Below are 23,540 nucleotides of genomic sequence, written 5' to 3' on the forward strand. Positions count from 1 at the left end.
CATTATTGTCTGGATACTTTCTCCAGACGGGATGGACAGTTTGGCCAAACAGTGTTGAAAAATTTATTCTCTTAAGTCGCCAATTCCCCCTCCATCCCACTGAGGTTAGCTTGGAGGTCACCCACTAGTGAGAATACCTGTCTGCTTGTCCTGGGATAAAGCAATGTTACTTACCGTAACAGTTGTTATCCAGGGACAGCAGGCAGCTATTCTCACGTCCCACCCACCTCCCCTGGGTTGGCTTCTCAGGCTAGCTACCTGAACTGAGGAGACACGCCCGGCTCTCTGGGCGGGAAGGCACCGGCGCATGCGCGGTGCGGGCATCTCGAAACTTTTAAGTTTCTACAAGCAACACGTGCTTGTGAGACATCCGTATCGGGCTCTGTCTGATGACATCACCCACTAGTGAGAATAGCTGCCTGCTGTCCCTGGATAACAACTGTTACGGTAAGTAACATTGCTTTATGGAAAAGCTGCTGAAATTGTCATGATCCATTGTATATTTATTTTACTTTATTCCTTTTTCATATTTCTTTTAGATTTCTATTTAACTTAACTTAATAATTTTAAAAGTTTTTTAGATATTTATCTTTCAATTGGAGCTCTGTCGGCTGGGGACTTCAATGGACATGTTTTGCTGCTCAGGCTGTATCAAGGCTGTCCCCTTTTATTATCGCCATCCACCATCCGGAATAACTGTGCAATTAATAAGTACAATAGAGAGAGAGAGAGAGAGAGTCATTCTCTATGGCTATTGTACTTATTAATTATATATTATATATATATACATACACTTATCAATTTATGCTAAAATTATTTTAAAATTCCATTTATGTATTGTTTCTATATGGTGTAACTTATTAACAAGGGGTCTCCAAGCTTTATATAGCTTAGGGCCTCATTAAGTCTAAATCCGGACTGTCGGCTCCATATACCCAGAATTTCAATGCTGGACATGTCCTTGCATGGCCCAGCATTGAATTTCCGGGTATAATGCTGGCAGTAGTCCGCAAAATGCTGATTACCTCCGGCTGAGTATCGGTTCCCTTGTTTCCAGGTTTCTTCCCCTATTCCTTTCCTGCGCTCTCTCTCTCTCTCAAATTTGTTCTCTCCAGTCTTTAGATTTTATTTTAATTTTTTGTTTTCCTGAAGGTTTTTGAGACTGCTGGGCATGTGGAACTGCAGATTAAGCTCTTCCAGAACATCAGGGGCATGCTAGCCAATGGGCAGTGCTGCGATGGCGAACCAGGCCACACCAACCCACCCTGCCTCCAGGATGAGTGTGACACCTACTTCCGGGTCTGTCTGAAGGAGTACCAGCTACGTGTGGCCCCTGGAGGCCCGTGTATAATGGGCACAGGGGTAACTCCCATACTAGGAGGCAATGCTTTCTCTATTAAGCACAAGCATGGAGAAGACAGTACAGGTCGCATTCTGATCCCGTTCCAGTACGCATGGCCGGTAAGGAGTCTAATATTGGGTTTGGTTCAGCTTTTGGGGAATAGTTTTAAGAGTGGGATTGGGCAACCTGCGGTCCATCTCAAAATTTTATGGGGCTCCCGACAGGGCCAGATTAACAATATAATGGGTCTTAGGCAAACATATATTTGTTGCCCCTCCCCTACCAGGGTTTCTCCTCTCCATGATTTACTTCTTTTCTCACCCTCACCCTTCCCCAACATTCACTTCTTTGAAGTAGCATGGCAAATGCTGAGCCTATCTGCAGGCAGGATGGCAGCGATACTTTGTGCAGGAAGACCTTGCAAGCACATGCCTCAAGTGGAAAGGCTTAATGGTTAGCACTGGACAGCTGCCAAGTTACCCAGTTCCAGAAGGGAGATCCTGAACTAATGAAAGATTAGGTTCTTAAGAACATAAGAACATAAGTTCTTACTTGGATAATCTTGTTTCTGTTAATACATACCGGAATCCATACATTAGGTGATCAATCCATGCTCGTGAACCACTTGCAGAAGGGTGTTAATCATATCTTTCATTTCCTCCTCCTTCACCAGTGGAATATAACTCTCTCTTCAGTTTGTACCAAAGCAATCCAGATCCACTGTAACAGGAGAAAAGAGAAGGGAAGTGCAGCGGTTGACCTGGCATCATTGTGATTTCTTGAAGGTTATGGTGACACAAGACCCTGAGGGTTGCTGGCGTCTAGAGTTGCCAAACCGCTGTATGGACCCCTGGTAAGATCTCTGAGTGGAGGAATCTGCATAAAATTGGTTGGAATGTTGTAAGGGATGAAAATTTCCTTTGCCTCCCCAGTGGGTCGGCGAGGTCTGCTATCAAGCAGAGATTTGGGGTGGCGATCTGCTATGCAAAGTCGTTGAGGCCCTTACTAAATAGCATCTGCCCTTTGAAGGGCAGTCTGCTTAAGGTGATTTTGGAGGCTGAATTGCCTGCCCATTGTCTGATCCAGAGCATCTGGCAGACAGAAACTGCTTATGCCGATACCTTACTCATGACCCTAATAATGTCATTTAGAGTGTCTGCCACATAATTCACCCCTTCCAGCACTAGCTGGGGTTAGATGTCCTCTTCAGCTGGATTTCACCATAATTTGGTGTGGCAAGTACGTGCCATAAATGAGGCTGCTGCTGCTGCCACTTTGATCCCCAAAGCTAGAACTTCAAACTGCCTCTTAAGAACCACGTTCACCTTGCCATATTGAGTGTCATTTAAAATCACTCCTTCCTCACTAGGGAGGGAGATACATTTAGTTACTTGAGCCACAATGGAATCTATCTTCAACTGACTAAATGGCTACTGAAATTGGGGAGCCATAGGATAAAGTTTGACATAGTCATTTCACCTTTAGGGAGCATTCTGGAGTCTTTCATTGTTAGTGACCAGCAAGATGATGTCCGGATATGAGGGGAAAAAAAGGTGCTGCCCATAACTGTGCACTGTGAGGTGGATGGCTGCTGAGGCTCCAACTTCAACTCTCTGAGTGCATCTGTAATGACATGTAGCTGACTCGAACAGTTGCCGTACCAACGGATCATCTCCCTAGTCAAGAGCAACAATTGCCTCTTGATTCCCGGTTCCTAACAGGAAATCAGAATCCTCCAGGAAGGAAGCTGAGCCCTGAGACAATAAAGGCATGGAGTTTGGTCTCCAGTCCCCTCAATACTGATCCACTTGGTCTCACAGGTGAAAGCCAGCCTCCTGAATGGCAGAGAGACCTCCTAAAGAGGCATCTCTCCCTGGTTTGATACCAGCACGCCCTCAGGCAGCACAGTATATCCCAGACAGGTCAAATAAGCTTTCCATAGAAGATTCACAAATTGTGAAGTAAATCCCTGGACAGGAGGCTCCAAGGACCCCTGCAAGACTTCAGACTGGCTTTTCATGGGCTCTGTAGTGTCCACACAGTGTTTCACGCCTTTGCTGTTTGAGAACTCTAGGAGGACTCAAAGGAAGCTAAGCCCAAGGCTCCCACCCCTCCCTTGCATGCAATGTAGCATGCGGTACATGGATACTCCTTGGTCGACCATCTAGCACAAAACTGGTATGATATAGGGTAGAACAGCCTGAGGAGTCCATCTCAGTCAATATTGAGCCAAATTGAGGGATTTTGAGGCAGATGGAGGCTTTAGAAAAAAAGATTGATTAAAATCCAAGATGGTCGCTGCCAGAAAAATTGTGCCAAAAATGGCCCATGGGGGCTCCTATGAAAGTTTTAAAAAACCTCAGAGAAAAAATCTAATCTCTGGCCCCAGAAACCCTTAAATTCAACTTCTTGGTTTGCTTGCACAAGGAAAAACTGAAAAGCGAGCTATACTCCACTGGTGAAGGAGAAGGAGCTGAAAGATGTGATTGGCATCCTTCTGCAAGTGGTTTGCGTGCATGGATTGATCATTTAATGTATGGACTCTTGTGTATATGTTACAGAATCCTAGATTATTCAACCCTATCCTTGTACATTATGAGATGTGAAGTGCTGATTTCACTTGGTAGTATCAGGGACTACAAACTGTATACTGAATTGGGATATAAATTCAACTACTGGATTGTTCCAAAAGTCTCTCTCCTGGAACTGGAAAACTTGGCAACTCTGTAGCAGTGAGCCAAAATCAAAGAAGTTGTACAAGTTATTTTCACCCTTCATTCCCTCTGGTACAAACTAGAGGTGCCAAGGGACAATGTAATTGAGGTATATATTTACAAAGTTTTATGTATGAGAAAAGCTTCACAAATGGAAGCAGCAGAATATAAAATTTCACTTTCTTTGGTGTTTCTGTGGAGGAGTGGCCTAGTGGTTAGAGCCGCTACCTCAGCAACCTGAGGTTGTGAGTTCAATTCCCACTGCAGCTCCTTGGGACTCTGGGCAAGTCACTTAACATTTCATTGCCCCAGGTACAAAATAAGTACTTGTCTAAAATATGTAAACCACACAGAAAAAGCGGTATACAAGTCCTATCCTCTTTACCCTTCTGAAAAGATATAGACAGTAGGCAGAACTGCATTCAAAGAAATTTGTCCAGGAAACTTAATAGTTTGCTGAGTAAATTGCCCAGGCTGAAAACTTCCCTTCATTTAGTATGCATAGAGGTACATTGGGAGCAGTGGACTTTTAAAGGGAAGCTCTGTTTATTTGACACAGAAATGCATAAACAAGTGCACTCTTTCAGGTAGTGACCCACCTCCACACCATTATACAAACTTATTGCATTTCCTGCCAGTCTTGTCCTCTGCCTGCAGCAGACCTATCACATTTCCCCCCATTGTTCTTAAATTCCTACTTTTCAACAATCTCATTCCCCTAGAATGCCCACTAGTTCCATAGCTCTCTCCAAAACCCCATACAGGGCTCAGCCCTTTCAACTGTAACTAGAAGCCTCCTCATTGGCTGGATCTTACCACAGCCTCTTCAATGGAGGAAACATTGGAGAACTACAGAAGGCTAAATTGTGAAAAATATCCAGTTACGTTAGCCATCATTTCTGACTTCAAGCCTGGCAATTTACAAATTTGTAGAATCCTAAAAAAATCTAGACAGTTGGCAATCCAAGGCTCCTGAGTCCTCAGCACATCTGATAGGTCTCCCCTAAGCATGTGCTTAGTTTGCCTAAGCCTTAATCTGGCTCTAGCTTCTGGAGAGTATACATAGGGTTATCAGACATCTGGATTTACCTGGACATGTCCACTTTTTAGAGGACTGTCTGGGCGTCCAGACAACTTTTTATAACCCGGCACTTTGTCCGGGTTTTGAAAAGCTGTTGAGATCAGGGCTGAGTCTGGAGTGATGTGGTGCGGTGATAACACATACATGCATGCAATGTCGTTATGTCGTATCAACACAATAAAACAGGGGAACCAATTCCACAAAAATCAAACAAGCAAGAGCAAAGTGGAAATGTCCAATCAGAATGGTGCACAAAAAAGTGTCTTTCAACTCATCTGATAAATCCAATGATCTTTATTCATCCAAAACAATTCTAACATCCAAAGCAACTCAATGACTCGACATGATCAGGTTTCGGCCATCCGGCCTGCATCAGGAGTCTTAGGAGTCTTTGGGTATCAAATAGTCTTTAAGTAACAAGTGGTCTAAAGTAAAACGATCATACCGTTGCTCCGAATCTGTAGTGCTGCAAAACAACTCGGCCATACAGATTCGGAGCAACGGTATGATCGTTTTACTTTAGACCACTTGTTACTTAAAGACTATTTGATACCCAAAGACTCCTAAGACTCCTGATGCAGGCCGGATGTCCGAAACATGATCATGTCGAGTCATTGAGTTGCTTTGGATGTTAGAATTGTTTTGGATGAATAAAGATCATTGGATTTATCAGATGAGTTGAAAGACACTTTTTTGTGCACCATTCTGATTGGACATTTCCACTTTGCTCTTGTTATGTCGTATCTGCACATGTGCAGATGCACTCCACTCCTGCAGAGACAAGGTTTGTGTGGGCCTCGGGTTGGAGGGGTGGAACAGGGCGGGGCCACATGTCCTCTTTTTACAGATGCAAAATCTGGTAACCCTAACCCCCTCTTCTACAAAGCCGCGCAGCAACAGCCCCAAAGCTCATAGAGATTTAATGGGCTTCATGGCCGTTACCATGCGGCAGCTGCTAGCGGAGCTTTGTAGAAGAGGGGGTAAGTATACATATAGGGTTACCATATAGGGTTTTGCTAGGACCAGTCTGGTCTCTAGAATAAGCTCTGTTATTGTCTACTATAACCTATTTGTTGTCATGACTAGTCTATTTTCAAACGATTGTGAATGTCTACTTGTAACCCGTTCTGAGCTTCTGGGAGAACGGGATAGAAATCGAAATAAATAAATAAATATGGCTCCAGAAAAAAGGAGGACGGTTTTGGACATCCGGGTTTTACTTACATTGCTTTCAATGGAAGTAAAACCTGGATGTCTCAATTTGTCCTCTCTTTTCTGGAGCCATATGATAACCCTATCCATTGAGAAGATTAATTAACAAGAGTTTTGGTTATTTTGAATACTGTATTTCACTAATATTTGCAGAATAGTCACTTTAGCAGTTTGTTTCCATCAGTTTTGGTTAAATCTGTACTTATTTATCACAGAGGGCTTGTGGAGCTCTGTGTATTTTCAGTTCCAACATTACATAATGTTATGGCCCTCTAGGAGTAATACTGACATTCATGCGGCCCTTTGTGTATAAAGGTTGCCCTCCTCTGCTTTAGAGGGAATCAAACTTCATGTGTCTAGATTTTCAGCCAGCTCTGAATTTCAAGAGACCCAATTTTCAATGTGTTCAGTACTGTATTCTCAAAGCAGGTGGCTCATGGCTCTGTTCTGGCTTTGAGTGAGGTAATTGGAAGGTTAATAATTTCCATCTATTCCCATCTCAGTATAGTTTATATATGGGGCAGCTTGCTTAGGTGTCTTTTAAATACCATTATCTTCCCATAACTCCTATTACTAACATTCAAGTGTGTTCATTCTGCAGCCTCTTTGTATCACTCTTCTCTCCTTATTTATTTATTTATTTGGTTCATTTTATATCCCGTCCTCACCAATGAGCTCAGAACGGGTTGCAAGGTTGATAGGATGCACAGACAAGCAGGTTATGCATTTACATGTGTACAGTACAGTTTGGTCATCTTAGGTTAACAAACATAGAGTGGATCTAGTTCAATGTACATTTAGTATATGTTTAATTGGAGTGATTGGATAGATGTTTAAACTAAAGGAGGTGGGATGATGGATGTGATGATCTGTTGGTCCATCACAAAGATGAGAACTTAAAAGGTGCTGGGGTTTAGGTATTATACTTAGGTGTTTTACTATAAGGATACTAAGCTAAGGGATTTATGGGAAGTGGTAAGTTTTTATTGCTTTCCTAAAACTCTGAAACCCTTTGAGAGATATGAAAAGGCAGTTGATTCTAGTAGCTTGGTAGGAAATGGGAGTAGGATCTAGAATTTGAGGGCATGACTGGGGGGCATTTGCAGACATGTTTCCTCATGGGAGCAGAGCAGCCCATTTGGGACATATCAAGGTTCAAGGTTTATTAATATTTGATGTATCGCTGAATCTGTTTACAAAGCAATGTACACAAGTAAAAAAAGGCATAGAATTATAAAGATACAAATTAAAATTTATTAACATCCAATTTAAGACAAGACAGACTTGAAATGGGAAGGAAAGAAGGGCAAAGATTACATCTGTTATATCTAGAAAAACAAATACGGGAAAAACATAAGGAAACGGGGGTAGGTAAAAAATTAAAAACTAAAAAAAAATTTTTTAAATTGAGTATTAAAAGCATCTTTAAAAAGGTGGGTTTTCAAAGATTTTTTAAAAGAAAGAAGATCTTTTCCATTTGTAAAATGTTGTGGTAAAGAGTTCCACCATTGTGGGCCCATAACAGAAAACATGTCAGCTCTTCTTGTTCCTATTGTTTTAAGGGAAGGTATAGCTAGTAAGTTTTGAAAGGATGATCTGAGTGAGCGTACGGGATTATAAGGAATTAACATTCTTGATATAAACTGAGGCTCGTTGTGAACTAGGGTTTTAAAAATAAGCAGCATTACCTTAAATAAAATGTGGTGGCTGATAGGAAGCCAATGAGCATCGATAAATAGAGGCGTAACATGATCATATGGAGGAAGCTTGGCTGATAAGTAGCCAGGCACCATGTTGTGTAAGGCCTTGTATGCTATTACTAAACCCTTAAAGATGCAGCGTTTGGTAATGGGTAGCCAGTGGGCTGTTGATAGTGCTTGTGAGATGGGGTCACGAGCATGAAGGTCCTTCCTAGGAGTCTAATTGCTGCATTTTGTATACGTTGAAGGCACAGAAAATGTGTTGCTGTCAGTCCATTGAATAGTGCATTGCAATACAGTAGTCCATGTGGGAAAGGGCGAAGGCATAGAAAAGTTGCATGAAGTTAGGTTCGGATAAGTAGTTTCTTATTTTCCAGAGCTTCCAGAGAATGCTAGAACATCTTATTTGGATTGTAGCTTTGTATTGGATTTTAGCAGTGTTGTATTTAGTTGGAGGTCCTTAGAGCCACATATAAGAACATAAGAGTTGCCATACTGGGACAAACCAAAGGTTCATCAAGCCCGATATCCTGTTTCCAATAATCCAGTTCACAAGTACCTGGCAAGATCCCAAGAGTAAAACAGATTTTATGCTGCTTATCCTAGGAATAAGCAATGGATTTCCCCAAGTCCATCTTAATAATGACTTATGGACTTTTCTTTTAGGAAATTATCCAAACCTTTTTTAAACCCTGCTAAGCTAACTGCTTTCACCATATTCTCTGGCAACGAGTTCTAAAGTTTAATTAAACGTTGCACGCAGCTCCCCATGGTACCCTTTGGGTCCAATTAATTTTTAAGCCCTCTTTATAAGACTTTCACATATTACAGGCAGGGAGTTACATAAATTAGTGTAATTAGATCAGGGGTTTGTCTGCTCACTAGTGATTTATTGTAAAGCTTCCATTAACCTCAGACCCATCTGTGTGCCTTTCTCACATCCATTTTCCATTCTGAGATGATTTCCATCGAGTTCTGCAGGGCAGGACATTTGGTTCATCTGCTTTTTAAAAGCTGTTTACTCAGTCATTGTACCTATCTTCATTACACAAAGTGGCAGGACCAGTGAGGGGAAAAAGGATTTAACATCCATGCATGTGCAAACTAGATGCACAAGCACAGAGAGAGACAGAGATACACATGGACCTTTCTATGCATGTGTACTCCACAATCCATATAGAGGTATAACTTATCATTCTGCCTCACTCATTCTCTCTCACATTCTGTCTGTCTCACAAACACTCTCACACTAGTTCACTTTGTTCGGTTTTAGTCTACTTTCTGAAAGAAAAGATGCTTCATGAGGTTGCATCTGGGTGTGTGTCCATAACAAATTTTCTATATTGTTTCCTATTCACACTGAATTTTCAGGACTAACGGATGGGCTTATATGGGCAGACTGTGAATGTGCCCATAGGCAGTTTGGGATGGGTTGAGGTGAGTGTCCCCACCCAAATGTTGTAAATGTTAATGTTGCTCACTCTCCCCCATTGCCAGTATGACCTCTTTAGCCTCCACTCCCCTACTTGGATAAGCAAGCTAACTACGCTTAGAGTAGGGCTACCATATTTTTCTCAGGGAAACCCCAGACACATGACCTGGCTGTTCTGTTTCCAGCCCTGCCCTATTCCGTTCCAGTTCCGCCTCCATCCCCATCCCCATCCCCACAAAGCCTCCTCTCTTCTTCCATGCCGTGTCTGCAGGGCCTGGTACATGTGCAGATGTGTGTGACGTCATCTTCACATGCTCAGAGGCCGGATGTGGCCGGAGCTCATTGGGGATTTCCCAAACCCGGACAAATGCTGGGTTTTGGAAGGTCCGTCCGGGATCCCGGACAGTCCTCCAAAAAGAAGACATGTCCGGGTTTTCCCAGATATCTAGTAACCCTATCTTAGAGGCACATGCTGCATGCCAATGGACTCCTTTTGGTCTGGGTGGAACTTCTTATTCAGTGTTCAGTGTTGTGTTGATATAGGCTGAGAACCAGGGGGACTGGATTTGATTTCTGCTGTGTCTCCTTGTAACCCTGGGCAAGTCACTTAACTCTCCATTGCCCCAGATACAAAACTTAGATTGTGAGCCCACCAGGTACAGAAAAGTACCTGTATATGATATGTAAACTGCTTTGGTTGTACCACAAAAAAAGCGGTATATCAAATAAATGCATGCATGGTATATACCATTGGAACCAACTCTGTGGGTATCAGTGGGTGTTAAGCATCCCAGTTATTGAGGAAGGGGCCATTTATATTGTGTCTAGCACCCCATTTTCAAAAGGTTTAGCTGCTCAGCTTTTCCTACATCCACCCCTTTGAAAAGAGACTAGAGCAGAGTGCCTAAATGTAAGAGCTTAAGAAGTAGGAAGCTATGGGGAAGATACTGTAGGTGCTTAGCACTCCTGTTTGAAGATTTTCCATATTGAGCTATGCAATTTGGGGTGTTTGCAGTGACATTGGGTGGAGGAGACAGCAGATGGTTTCAGGACACTGGGGACAGGCTGAGTCAATCTTGGGCTTTTACCTTTTGTGTTGCTGCACTGTCTGATTTGTGACTTTTAATCTCTTACATAAGAAAGATTTATGAGCTCCATCTGTAACAGGATATTCCATATCCTTAGCCGTGTCCCTATGCTACTACCATTAAACATTTATATAGTATTCTAAGGTGTCCACAGGGGAAGGGGTAAAACGCGGTCCTCACGGACCTGATGGACCTTGCGGATCTAAACCCGTACGCCCTTAAAAATCTGAGGTCCGTGTCGGTCCGGTGTCCGTGCCGCTTGTAGTTTCTGTCGCTGACAGACCATGATGAGATTTTAGCGCTGACGGATCCGTCTCAGCATAGGAAGGGAAAAGTGTTAGGATCCGTCAGCGCTAAAATCTCTTCGAGGTCTGTCAGAGCCAGAGACTAGTGCTGGAGCGGCAGAGCAGAAGCCAAGAGAGCGGGGACATAGGTTTTGGACGTGCATTATGGAAAAGAAGTCTCCAAACTCCAGCACTAGTCTTTGGCTCTGACAGACCTCGAAGAGATTTTAGCGCTGACGGATCCTAACACTTTTCCCTCCCTATGCTGAGACGGATCCGTCAGCGCTAAAATCTCATCAAGGTCTGTTAGCGACAGAAACTACAAGCGGCACGGACACCGGACCGACACGGACCTCAGATTTTTAAGGCCGTACGGGTTGAGGTCCATGAGGTCTGCGTTTTACCCCTTCCCTGTCCACAGTACTGTACAGACACAAAATAAGTCTCCTGCTCTCTAGGCACCAACTTTTCAAAAATAATGAAGGTGCTAAACTCTACTTCTCCCTGAACACAGTAAAGGTGTTTGCTGAAGCACCCAGAGCGCCCACGGAGCTGGCATCTATGCCCTGATCTGTGTTGTGAGAATACAGAGGGGCTTCATCTTCAGAGCAGTGTCAACCCAGGAGAAGTTCCCAAAACTGGGAGGTCAGGGAGTAAAAATCTCTCCTGAGCACCAGCAAGAGATGCTGTTATCAGACTGGGGGGCGCTGGTAAACCACGCAACCTCAGATCTTGCAACCCACTGGATTCGAGATACTTCACTAGACTCTGCTAATGTGCTGAACCAGTGGGATGTAGGATAGGAAGCAGGATGACCAGAAAATTGCATCGGGGATAGCAGCTGGATGTGGTGTCTGTGGTTTTCAGCAATGCTTTTAATACTGTCTTGCATAGTAGGGTCATGAATAAATGGAGCAGTCTGGGAGTGAGCCCCAAGGTGACATGTCGGCTGAGTTAAAAACTGGTGGAGTGATAGCTAGCAACAGCTAGAGGCAAATGAAATTCATTAGAAAGAAAGCACTTAGAAATAGGGGTCAACAAATGGTCAACAAATTGATGAAAAAGATCTCCACATATGTATTCACATGTTTACAATATCATAAATGTAATAAGATTCACATACACTCAGAATTGTGTAATTCGGCCAAGCGCCGAAGCTCCTATAGCCAAACCCATCACCCAATCACTGTGTATGGAATAAAACAGAGGTTGAATAAATGCAATATAGTGATTACTCAAAAAAAAATCTTCAATCAGAAAAATAATCCTGTGGCTGTAAGTGCAATTTTCAAAGCTGTTTACTCAGAAAATTCGATTTCTTTACAAAGGGCATTCCTCTGCAAGAATTTCATTGGTTATGTACTTTAAGCCTTGTTAAAAAGAGGCATCTTTTAGTAACATAGGGCTCCTTTTACTAAGGCGTGCTAGCGGTTTTAGCTCACGCTCAGCGTGCACTACAATTCCACACGCTAAACACTAATGCCTCCATAGAGCTTGCGTTAGTATTTTTCATTTAGCGCGGGTTTTGCGCACGCTAATCTTCAGCGCACGCTAAAAACGCTAGTGCACCTTAGTAAAAGGAGCTCATAGTAAATGACGGCAGATAAAGACCTGCCCATAAGTTATACCCATTAAAAAATACATGATTAGATTAACTAGTCTCTTCTTTGATATTTCTGGGCCGTAGACTGTAAAGCCTGGTATTGTCCTAGGTTTCAAATGCTGAAGTTGCCATCCAAGCTCACTCTGTTATTTGCAGGATATCTACTGTAAAGTCTGGCCAGTAGCATCCTCAGGTTCCATATTAATGGAGTTTCCATTGATGCCTACCCTAGCACACGTGATTAGGTTACATTAGTAAAACAGCACACCTATATTTGATGTTCAAGTACATACATATTATTATCCCCCTTCTCAGCTTCTCACACAAAGAGCAATTGCTAATTTTCAAGTGGAAAGGGGTGCTGGTGACAAATACAAGGGGTGTTCAATAATTTATCTACCTGAGTATGAAAGAAAGTAGCAAGTGTGTTCAAACAAGTCTGTGCATGCTGCAACATGTCTCAAGGTTACTCATGCAGAGTTGCAGCTCAGTGCGAGTTTTAACATTCCAAGAGATGATGTTAGGAAAGTCCTTGTGCGTATCAAGCAAGAAACTGCTACATTTGGAACACCTTTCAGTGATAAAATTTCTCACAAAAGAAGGGAAAAAGTCAAAGGAGATCCATGAATGCATGACTGCAGTTTATGGCGAGTCTGCCCCATCATCCTACAAAGTGCAATTTGGAGTAAGCAGTTTAAGTGGGGTAGAAAGTCCATTAAAGATGACCCTTATGCTGGACTGTCTGTGGAAGCAACTTTCACAAAAATGTGCAAGAAAGTTGAGGATTTAATTTTGTCAAACAGATGAATTTAAGGTTTCCTGAATAGCTAAAGAAATGGGCATCTCGGCAGGTACAGTTTGGAAAATAATTCATGAAAAGTTAGGCATGTCCAAAGTTAGTGCATGATGGGTTCTAAGATTGCTGACGCCACGTCAGAAGGACATGAAGTTTCAGTGCAGAACTTGGAGATGCTCCGTGAAGACCAAATGAATTTTTTTCATCATTTGGTTCTATCACAGAAATCCTAAGTCCAAAATGGAGTCAATGCAGTAGTAGCTCAAGTCATCCCCCACGCCCCAAAAAATTTGACAGAAAAATCTGCAGGCAAAGTCATGGCAACTGTCTTCTGGGATGATGAAGCATGTTTGCTTCTGGAGTTCATGCCACACAAGACAACCATAAATGGGGAAAGTTACACCAACACAATGATCACTTTGCAGGGGTCAATGAAGGAGAAAAGAAAAGGAAAACTCGGAGCAGGCATGCTGCTTCTTCACAACAATGCACATGTCACGACAATCACAGGCTACCATCTGAGAATGTGGGTTTCAGCAGCTGAACCATCCACCCTACAATCCTAACCTGGCTCCCTTGGATTATTTCATGTTCCGAGTTTTGAAGAAATCTCTCAGTGGACAGCAGTTTTCAAGTGATGAAGATGTCAAGGAAACTGTGAAGTCCTGGTTTGTAGGTCAAACAGAAGAATTATTTTCAAAAGACTTAAAGCCATTGCAGGAAAAGTCGATGAAGTATATGGAGCAATCGCAAAATGCTGACCTGTCCATCCTCTCAAACTATAGACCCATTACATAGGTTAAGTGGAATAGACATTTTTAAAATAAATACTGTATTTTTTGTTCCATTAGACGCACCTGACCATAAGACGCACCCTAAATTTAGATGAGGAAAACAAGAAAAAAAAACATTCTGAACCAAATTTTCCCTGCCAGGCTCTGCACCCAACCCCACACTCCTTGCCAAGCTCTGTACCCTGTCCCTCCCTCTGGTGGTCTAGTGGTAGGCCGGGACAGGGCACAGGGCAGGAAGATAGGGACGGGGCAGGCAGGGACAGGGCAAGCAAGCAGATAGGAATGGGACAGGGCGGGCGGGTAGGTAGGTAGGTAGGCAGGCAGGCAGACCTCCTTCCCCTCCCAGGCAGGCAGGCTGGCAGGCAAAAAGGCAGCCCCCCCCCCCAGGCAGGCAGCAGGAAAGCCCCAGCCTCTCCCTCCTCCCTTTCTATTTTTAATTTGGCAGGGAGGGCAGGCAGGCCCCGGCCACTCCCTCCTCCCTCCCTATTTATAATTGGGCAGAGTAAACAGACAGGCCCCGGCCTCTTCCTCCTCCCTCCCTACCCCCCAGGCAGGCAGCAGGCAGGCCCCAGCCTCTTCCTCCTCCCTCCCTATTTTTAATTGGGCAGAGCAAACAGGCAGACTCTGGCCTCTCCATCCTCCCTCCCTACCCCTCAGGCAGGCAGCAGGCAGGCCCCAGCCTCTTCCTCCTCACCTCCCAGGCAGGCGACAGGCAGGCCCTGGCCCTCTTCCTCCTCCCCGCTGCTCCCCAAGCATACTTTTTAAAAAATTTCTGTTCACGGCCAAGGCTGGCTGGCTGGCTGCCTGCCTGGTTCCCACCACTTCCTCCCAGAACTGCAAGCTGACATGGCTGCCTCCTCTCGCGGGAAGTGGCGTGGGACCAGGCAGGCAACCTGGTGCGCAGCTATGCCACGAAAGAACAGAAGAGGAGGCAGCTGCGTCAGCTGGTAGTTCTGGGAGGAAGCAGCGGGAGCCAGGCAGCCAGCCAGCCTTGGCTGCGAACAGAAGTAAAAAAAAAAAAAAAAGTACACATGGGGGGCGGTGGGGAGGAGGAAGAGGGCCAGGGCCTGCCTGTTGCCTGCCAGCCAGCTGAGAGTGTCGCGTCCAGCAAGGGAGGGCGGCCGCATTAAAAATAGGTAACCAAGGGAGGGCGCGGTTTGGGTATTCGCTCCATAAGACGCACCCTAATTTCCACTCACTTTTGGGGGGGGGGGAAAAGTACGTCTAATGGACTAAAAAATATGGTAAGTAAATAAATTCCTATACTTACCAAGCTTTCTAGAAACTCATGTTGGTAAGCAACTCACAGCCTACATGGAGTAGTATACCAACCTAAATCCCTCTCAGTTTGGATTCTGACCACAGCACAGAACTCCTTCTGTTAACACTTTTCACAAAAATTAAACAGATACTAAGCACAGATCAATATGCAGCCCTCCTTCAATTCAACATCTCTGCAGCCTTCAATTCTATAAACCACCATCTTCTCCTAATGAAACTCACTGAAATTGGAATCATAGGAATTACACTCAGCTGGTTTAACGACTTCCTAGAAAAGAGAAAATACCTTGTACAGAAAACTGGAATCTTCTTCAGCTGCTAGAAAGCATTCCATGGAGTGTCCCAAGATTCTCCCCTCTCCCCAACATTGTTCAACTTATTAATGAGCTTTCTATAACATTACATTTGTCAACAATGAATGCCTGTTATCCTACGCGAACAACATCCTCCTCGTAATTCCCATTATAGAGAACCAGTTAGTTGCACAAAAAAGAATTGCCGATAACTTTCACAAGATACAACCATGGGCCAGAAGTAACAAACTCAGACTGAATGCAGCCAAAATCAAAATCCTCTGGTTCCAAACTCCCCAACGAACAGCTCCCAAGAACATTGTCCTGCCATCCAGAGTTAAAATTGATATAGAAGAATCCTCCAAAGTACTGGATATTATTCTGGAATCCACATTATCTCTCAAACCACAGACCTCTAACCTCAGGGAAAAAAACTTCTTCTTCATGAGACAGCTGAGATTCATAAGACCCTACTTCCATGAACGACACTTCACCATACTAGTACAGATGTTGATTCTGTCACAACTTACTATTGCAATTCCTTTTATGCAGGGATCAACACAACATTGACCCATAAACTGCAGCTAATCCAAAATACATACTTATTTTCAAGTTTAAAATCTTTGAACCAATCTCCACATATCGCAATTATTTGGCTACTCAAATAAACTACAAAACTGCCTGTATAATCTTCCACATCCTACATGGAAACTCTGCCTTGCATCTCATAAATTTATTCACTTTTTCATGGTCCACCTCAAAGAGAAATCTCAAACTTCTGATGAACTATCCCACAACAAAAGGCCTCAAATGCAAACGCGTTTCCAACAGTATGTGCTCCTTTTACTAAGGTGCGCTAGTGTTTATAGCACGCGTTGCATTGCTGTGCACTAACCTCACGCTATGTGCCAAAAACTAATGCTAGTTCAATGGTGGCATTAGTGTCTAGTGCACGTGGCAGTGCAGCGTGCACTAAGCGGGTGCTAAAACCACTAGCGCAGCTTAGTAAAAGGAGCCCTATGTTTACGTACATCTGTACAAAGACATGGAACAATGTCCTAACAGCTATCAGATCAGAACCAAACTACCTCACGTTCTGAAAAAAAATGAAAGACTTATCTCTTTGGCACCAAATTTAAAACAGAAAATGACCCTTGAGTATTCAAAACACCTTGCTGCCTCAATGAAGCTATACACACTGGCATCCATTTGACCTTGAACAATGAGTTACCCCCTCCTTCTACCTCGCAGCACCACTCTTACAAAAATACCTGTTTATCTCTTCCTGCATTGTACCTTCTCTCAATTTGTTTTGTAATGTAACCTCTGTATCTTTATACTGAACTAAATCGTACCTCCTCAAATTGTACTGTAAATCAACTTGAACCTGTTTAGGCATAATGTGACCCATAAATTCCAGATTAGACTAGATTAGATTAGAAAGCCTATCAGGGGGACTATATTGAAAAATAAAACTAAAATTTTTTGAAAACTTTTTTTATTCCTACTGAGGTAGATAAATTATTGAATGCCCCTTGTAATATGGGCTAGTGAAATTGCCCCTTATATGGGTAAAAAGGATGCCTATAGAATCAAGGCATAAAGACAAATAGCCTCCCTGAAATCTCCCCCACAAAAAAACAGGAGAAACTGTGTGTGTCAGTGGGTTCTGAGTAATTGCACAAGTTCCAGGCATTTTATAAGCCCATCCTTGACACAAAAAATGCTGTTCTATATGCTTGTCAAATCTAAGATTACCCTCTCTTCAGTTTATAACAAGCACCTGTGGGAGATGCCCATAAAGGAGCCTCTTTTAAGCCTGTTTTATAAACACTATGTAGGTACCTATTTATCTTCATAAAATAGTCTCCCAGATCCAGCCCCAGTAGCACACATATGCTGCTAAACAAAACTATGCCCACTATGGTGAAAGTGTAAATGTTTGCGTGTACTCTACACATAAACACATCCTCTAAAACCCTAAGTGTGCATGCGTACTTAGGATGGCGTGTTCCCTGACAGCATGATGTGTCTCTCTGTGCCGAATTCCATTTTCAAACACGGAGGCAGGGAACACGCCGGCGATTCCCCCCTCCCGCCCTCACTCACCGCCAGAGAAACCACTGCTGCCGCTGATTCCATAGGCGTCGGAATGGGAGGGGGGCACAAGTGCCCCTTCCGGCATCTACTTCTAACCCTCCTCCCTCTTGCCTGCTCACCCGCCCATCGCTTTTAGCTTCTTAAAAAAGAGCTGCGCCGTGCTGCCACTGACCTCGCCGTCTTCTCTCCACTGCGGCCTGCCCTCTGACAACTTCCTGTTTCTGCTAGGGCTGGCCGCAGTGGACAGAAGATGCTGAGGCCAGCAACAATGCATCGCAGCGCTTTTCTTTGAAGTTAAACACGGTGGGCGGATGAGCAGGCGGGAGGGAGGAGGGAGGAGGAGTAGATGCCGGCAGGGGTGCGTTACCGAGTGAGGGAAGCGGGGGGAATGGAGAAATGGATGTGGAGGAGGCAAGATGGGGAGAGGGAGAGAGATTCAGGGAGGGGACAGAAGGGGGAGGGAGAGATATGGACAGAGGAAGTAAGAGAGGGAGAGATGGATATGAGGTTCATGCCGGTGGGCCAGAAGGGGTGCTGCTAGACAGGGGGATCAGGGAAGAGCTGCTGCTAGACAGGGGGAGAGGTAAAAGGAAGAGAGAAGGCCTACTGCTGGACAGGGGGAGCAGGGAAGAGGTGCTGCTGGATAGGGGGGAGGTAAAAACAAAGGGAGAAGGGCTGCTGCTTGACAGGGGGAGCAGGGAAGGGGTGTTGCTGGACAGGTGAGACATAAAACGAAGGGAGAAGAGCTTCTGCTGGACAGGGGGAGCAGAGAAGAGGTGCTGCTGGACACGGGGGAGGTAAAAGAAAGGGAGAAGGACTACAGCTGGACAGGGGGAGCAGGCAAGGGGTGGTGGTGGACAGCCGAGGAAAGAGAGAGACAGAAAGAAAGACAGACAAACAGATAGAAAGCAGCCAAGGAGAGAGAGAGAGAGAGAAAGAAAGACAGACACACACATCTATTCTAGCACCCGTTAATGTAACGGGCTTAAAGAACATAAGATCATAAGAATTGCCGCTGCTGGGTCAGACCAGTGGTCCATCGTACCCAGCAGTCCGCTCACACGGTAGCCCTCTGGTCAAAGACCAGCGCACTGAGACTAGCCCTACCTGCGTACATTCGGGTTCAGCAGGAACTTGTCTAACTTTGTCTTGAATCCCTGGAGAGTGTTTTCTCCTACGACAGACTCCGAAAGAGCGTTCCAGTTTTCTACCACTCTCTGGGTGAAGAAGAACTTCCTTACATTTGTATGGAATCTATCCCCTTTCAATTTTAGAGAGTGCCCTCTCGTTCTCCCTACCTTGGAGAGAGTGAACAACCTGTCTTTATCTACTAAGTCTATTCCCTTCAGTTCCTTGAATGTTTCGATCATGTCCCCTTTCATTCTCCTCTGTTCAAGGGAGAAGAAGCCGAGTTTCTCTAATCTTTCGCTGTACAGCAACTCGTCCAGCCCCTTAACCATTTTAGTCGCTCTTCTCTGGACCCTTTTGAGTAGTACCGTGTCCTTCTTCATGTAAGGCGACCAGTGCTGGATGCAGTACTCCAGGTGAGGGCGCACCATGGCCCGGTACAGCGGCATGATAACCTTCTCCGATCTGTTCGTGATCCCCTTCTTTATCATTCCTAGCATTCTGTTCACCCTTTTCGCTGCTGCCACACATTGCACGGACGGCTTCATCGACTTGTCAATCAGAACTCCCAAGTCTCTTTCCTGGGAGGTCTCTCCAAGTACTGCCCCAGACATCCTGTATTTCTGCATGAGACTAGTGTATTTTATAAAATGTGAACACATTGAAATTCCACCTCCGCTTCTCCCAAATGACACCCCCAGGAATGCCTAAATGTAGACTTCACAAGTATTAGCATACACTTTCCATGTGTGACACCTGTCTGGTCACACAGTTTTCTGAAAGCCCTTTACACACAGGAAAATCTTTAGAAAATTAACCCATAAAAGAAGTGAGCAACAGCCGAATGAGAAAATTATGTGGGTTTCTGAAAGCCCTGAAGCAGCTTAAAGGCTAAATGCTGGTCATCGTCAATAGGCGGGATCGTAGCGCGTTGTCAAGAAGAAGAAGACAGATGAGTTTTTGGACCATCTACATTTAATTACATTGAAGCAGCAGTAGATAAGAGTGTTTAGATGTGGGAACTATTTATTTATTTTTATATCCTGTCCTCCCCAATGGTCATAGCATTACAGTGCACCATCACGTAAGATTACTCTTAGAACTATGCATGAAGAAGCATCTTATCTTACATGGTGATATGACTATACAAAATTTCAGGGCTATAATCTTATCATACATGGTCATTTAATATTTAAGGCTTTTTCCCAATGTGACCAAAGTGGCAAAAAAAAAAAAAAAAAAAAGGCAAAGAACAAAATTAAGGAGGTTCTTTTGCCTATGAGGAGGCACATTGAAATCTGTGAGGACAGTTAAGTCCCGGGCTGTGCCCTGTGGTCTTTCCTCCTTGGAAAATAAGTGTATCTCCTCTCTGTTGGACAATTGATGACAAAACATTTAAGTGCTTATGATTCAAGATCTAGATTAGTGGAATTATAATTTAGATAGAGGATTTTACGGGTTTCTATTTTTGAATGATTACTATACCCATAAATAGGTTCCCAGAAGGAGCCTGGTAAGGGCCTATACTATAAAGGAATGTAGGCACCTAGTTTCCTTTATACATGAATGCATGTGTTGTGTGCAGACTTCATGGGTATATAAGGTGGAATGTCAGCAAGTTGCCAATATAGCAACTGTGGCTGTCATGGGGAAAAAAGCTTGATTTATCAGACATTGAAAAAGACATGATGATCATCTACTGGACCAAGGACAGCAGCATTTTGGAAACGGCAGAGTTTGTGAACTGTTCACGGGCTGCTGTGGTTAAAGTGTACCATGAATGGATGAATGGAACCTTTTTGATGACCTGACATGGTAACTCTGGGGCAGCACACGCCATCGATTCGAGAGGTGAACGCTGGCTGTGCAGGATTGGCTCGTTACTGTGGAGCAACTCACTGTCCAAATGAACCAGAGGGTTTCCAGATATGTGTCCAAAACGATTGCATCAAACCCTGTTGTGAATGGGATTCTGAAGCAGACAGCTGATGACTGCACCCATGCTCACAAGGGTTCATTGGAAAAAACAGCTGCAATTTGCACAGGAGTACTGACATTGGACTTGCACTAGCTGGCAGAGGGTTGCCTTCTCCAATGGATCTCTGAATGAATGGACATTGGTGTGTCAAGCATGAAACTGCTGAGAACAAACACCCAGCAACCATTGTTGGACATACACAAGCTGGTGGCGGCAGTATTATGGTCTGGGGAATAATGTCATGGTATGGTCTAGGCCCTTTGATACCTCTGGAAAGCACTCTCAAATGATATGGGTATCTCTCCATCCTTGCCAATCAAGTACACTTCTACATGTTGACGGTCTTCCCTATGGCCAATGGGATCTTTCAACAGAACAATGCAACATGTCATATCACCAGAATTGTTTGCGAGTGGTTCGCAAAGCATGACCAGTTCCTTCCCTGGCTTCCAAATTCCCCAAACCTTAACCCAATTGAGCATGTGCTAAATGTTAGTGTGAAATAAACATTAAAGATACCCATTATATTCCTATGGGCATATTTAGTATGCACTAATTGTTAGCATGTACTAATTGTTAGCACATGCTAATGCAGTAGCTCCCATTCACAAAGGGTTAGATTCACTAAACCCTGATTGTGTCTCCGATCTGTTCCCGATTGCATGCAGGCCAACAAATTCACAAAAGGCCTGCATGCAAATGGAGACGATCATTGACATGCCCCCAACTCATTACACGGATCGCTACAGAGCGATCCTGAAGCCTGCGCAGACCCTGACAGTAGTGACAGGAGAAACAGCCTCCTGTCACTGCTGTCAGGGCTTCTGCTGGCTTTATAAATATTTTTTTAAATCTGGCAGATAGTTTGTGTGAAGGGAGGAATATGTACTGTAGAAGCTGATAAAGAAAAGGCTGAATTGCTTTACAATTATTTCTATTCTGTGTTCATGGCTGAAGATCTGGGAGCGGGACTGCAGAAGACAAATGCGAATAGGGATGGAGAAGTGGTACAGATTGATCGATTTTCAGAGGGTTGTGTTTGTGAGGAGCTAGTAAATTAAAGGTGAAGAGGCTGGATGGTATACATCCAAGGGTGCTGAAGGAACTTAGGGAAGTTCTGGTGACTCCGCTGACTGACCTTTTCAATGCTTCTCTAGAGTCAGGAGTGGTACCGGAGGACTGGAGAAGGGTAAATGTGGTTCCTCTACACAAAAGTGGAAGTAAGGAAGAAGTAGGGAATTACAGGCCAGTAAGTCTGACTTCTGTGGTAGGCAGATTAATGGAAACGCTTTCAAAACAGAGAATGGTGGCACCCTTTTTGTGAAGTTCACAGCAGTACCCTCTAAGGTGCCCCTCTGCTCTGCTGCCATGTTTCCTCAGCTTGAAATCCTTGGGTTCGGTGTTCAAAAAGCTAATAAAGTGTTAGGAATTATTCAAAATGGATACAGAATAAAACAAAGAACCTTAGAATGCCTTGACTATTGTCTATAGTGGGGTGACAAAATTGATAAAAGAAATAAATACCTCTTATGAAGAGAAACTATTAACAGATTAGAGTACATATTTTTCTTCATTTGTTAAGGTCTTGTAACAGCTCTTTCAAGCATTTATCTTTTCAATCAACACTTATTAAGCTGTGGTTTGTTTCTGGAGGGCAACAAGCAAAAAACAAAATGAATTGACCCCAAAATATCCACAAAGAAGAAAATCCAGAGAAAACCAAAAAAACTCTGTGGAGGGAGCAGTTGTGGACAGAGTAAAGCTCAATTTTACAGGTATTTTGGCTGAAAATTGCTCACTTTTATCTAGGTTTAAAAAAAAAACCACCCAGGAATCAACAATATGCAAATTTAACCTAGGTAAAGCCATTTAGGCATTCTTCAGGGGAGGTGATATTGTAGTATCTACATACAATATTTTATATAGAAAACAAAACAAAACTGCAGAATAGAGCAGGTATAAATTCTCTGCACATACTTTTTCCCAAGGAAAATTTCAAAGAGAAAATATGCCTATTTTAGCCCGTTACATTAACAAGTGCTAGAAGTCTGGTCGGCTCTCATAGTCCCTTGCCGCCGCCTCCCCCTTCCCTTTCCGCGGCCCCGACTCTAAACCTGCCGACTCCAGCAGCGTCTGCAGCACTGTACACACGCTGCTTCGGGGCCTTCTACGGCCCCGAAGCAGCGTGTGTAGAGTGATACAGATGCTGCTGGAGTCGGGACCGCGGGAAGGGGGGGGGGGGCGGCAAGGTGAAAAACTTACTTTTACCAGAGCAGGGAGTCCAGCGCTGGTGGCCAGTCCTGCCAGCGAGTGTAGTTAGGTGCTGTAAGGCTGGGGACCCGCACATGCGCACTCCTGCCACCACGAACCTACATCTCACGGAACAAGGAAAATGGAACAAGCAGGTAGGAGTGCGCATGCGCGGCTAGGGTTTTATTATATAGGCTCTTCCCTTTGAAACTGGTGCAAAGCTTGTGGCTAAATCTATGCACTGGTTTTTACTTCAGTGCAGGAGCTTTTGAGAATAATTCCCAAATGTGCCTCCCCCCCCTTTACTATACTGCGATAGTGATTATTAACGCAGGGAGCCATGCAGAATGTTCTGCGCTGCTCCTGATACTCATAGGAACTCTATGAATGTTGGGAGCAGCGCAGAGCATTCAGCGCGGTTCCCTGCGCTAATAACCGCTATCGTAGTTTAGTAAAAGCAGGGG

The 23,540-nt window shown here is 44.0% G+C and overlaps 1 protein-coding gene across 4 annotated transcripts in view; it reads left to right on the forward strand.

The window, feature by feature from the left end:
* Positions 1-23,540, forward strand: part of LOC117366157 (protein jagged-1b-like) — a 134,254-nt gene that overhangs the window by 22,977 nt on the left and 87,737 nt on the right. For all 4 annotated transcript variants that reach the window (XM_033957324.1, XM_033957325.1, XM_033957327.1 and 1 more), the window contains exon 2: positions 1,153-1,461. In XM_033957324.1, coding sequence (XP_033813215.1) covers positions 1,153-1,461 — 309 coding nt within the window. The remainder of the gene's footprint in view (positions 1-1,152; positions 1,462-23,540) is intronic.

The sequence above is a fragment of the Geotrypetes seraphini genome, chromosome 8 (assembly GCF_902459505.1).
Source record: "Geotrypetes seraphini chromosome 8, aGeoSer1.1, whole genome shotgun sequence".
NCBI classification, from domain to species: Eukaryota; Metazoa; Chordata; class Amphibia; order Gymnophiona; family Dermophiidae; genus Geotrypetes; species Geotrypetes seraphini.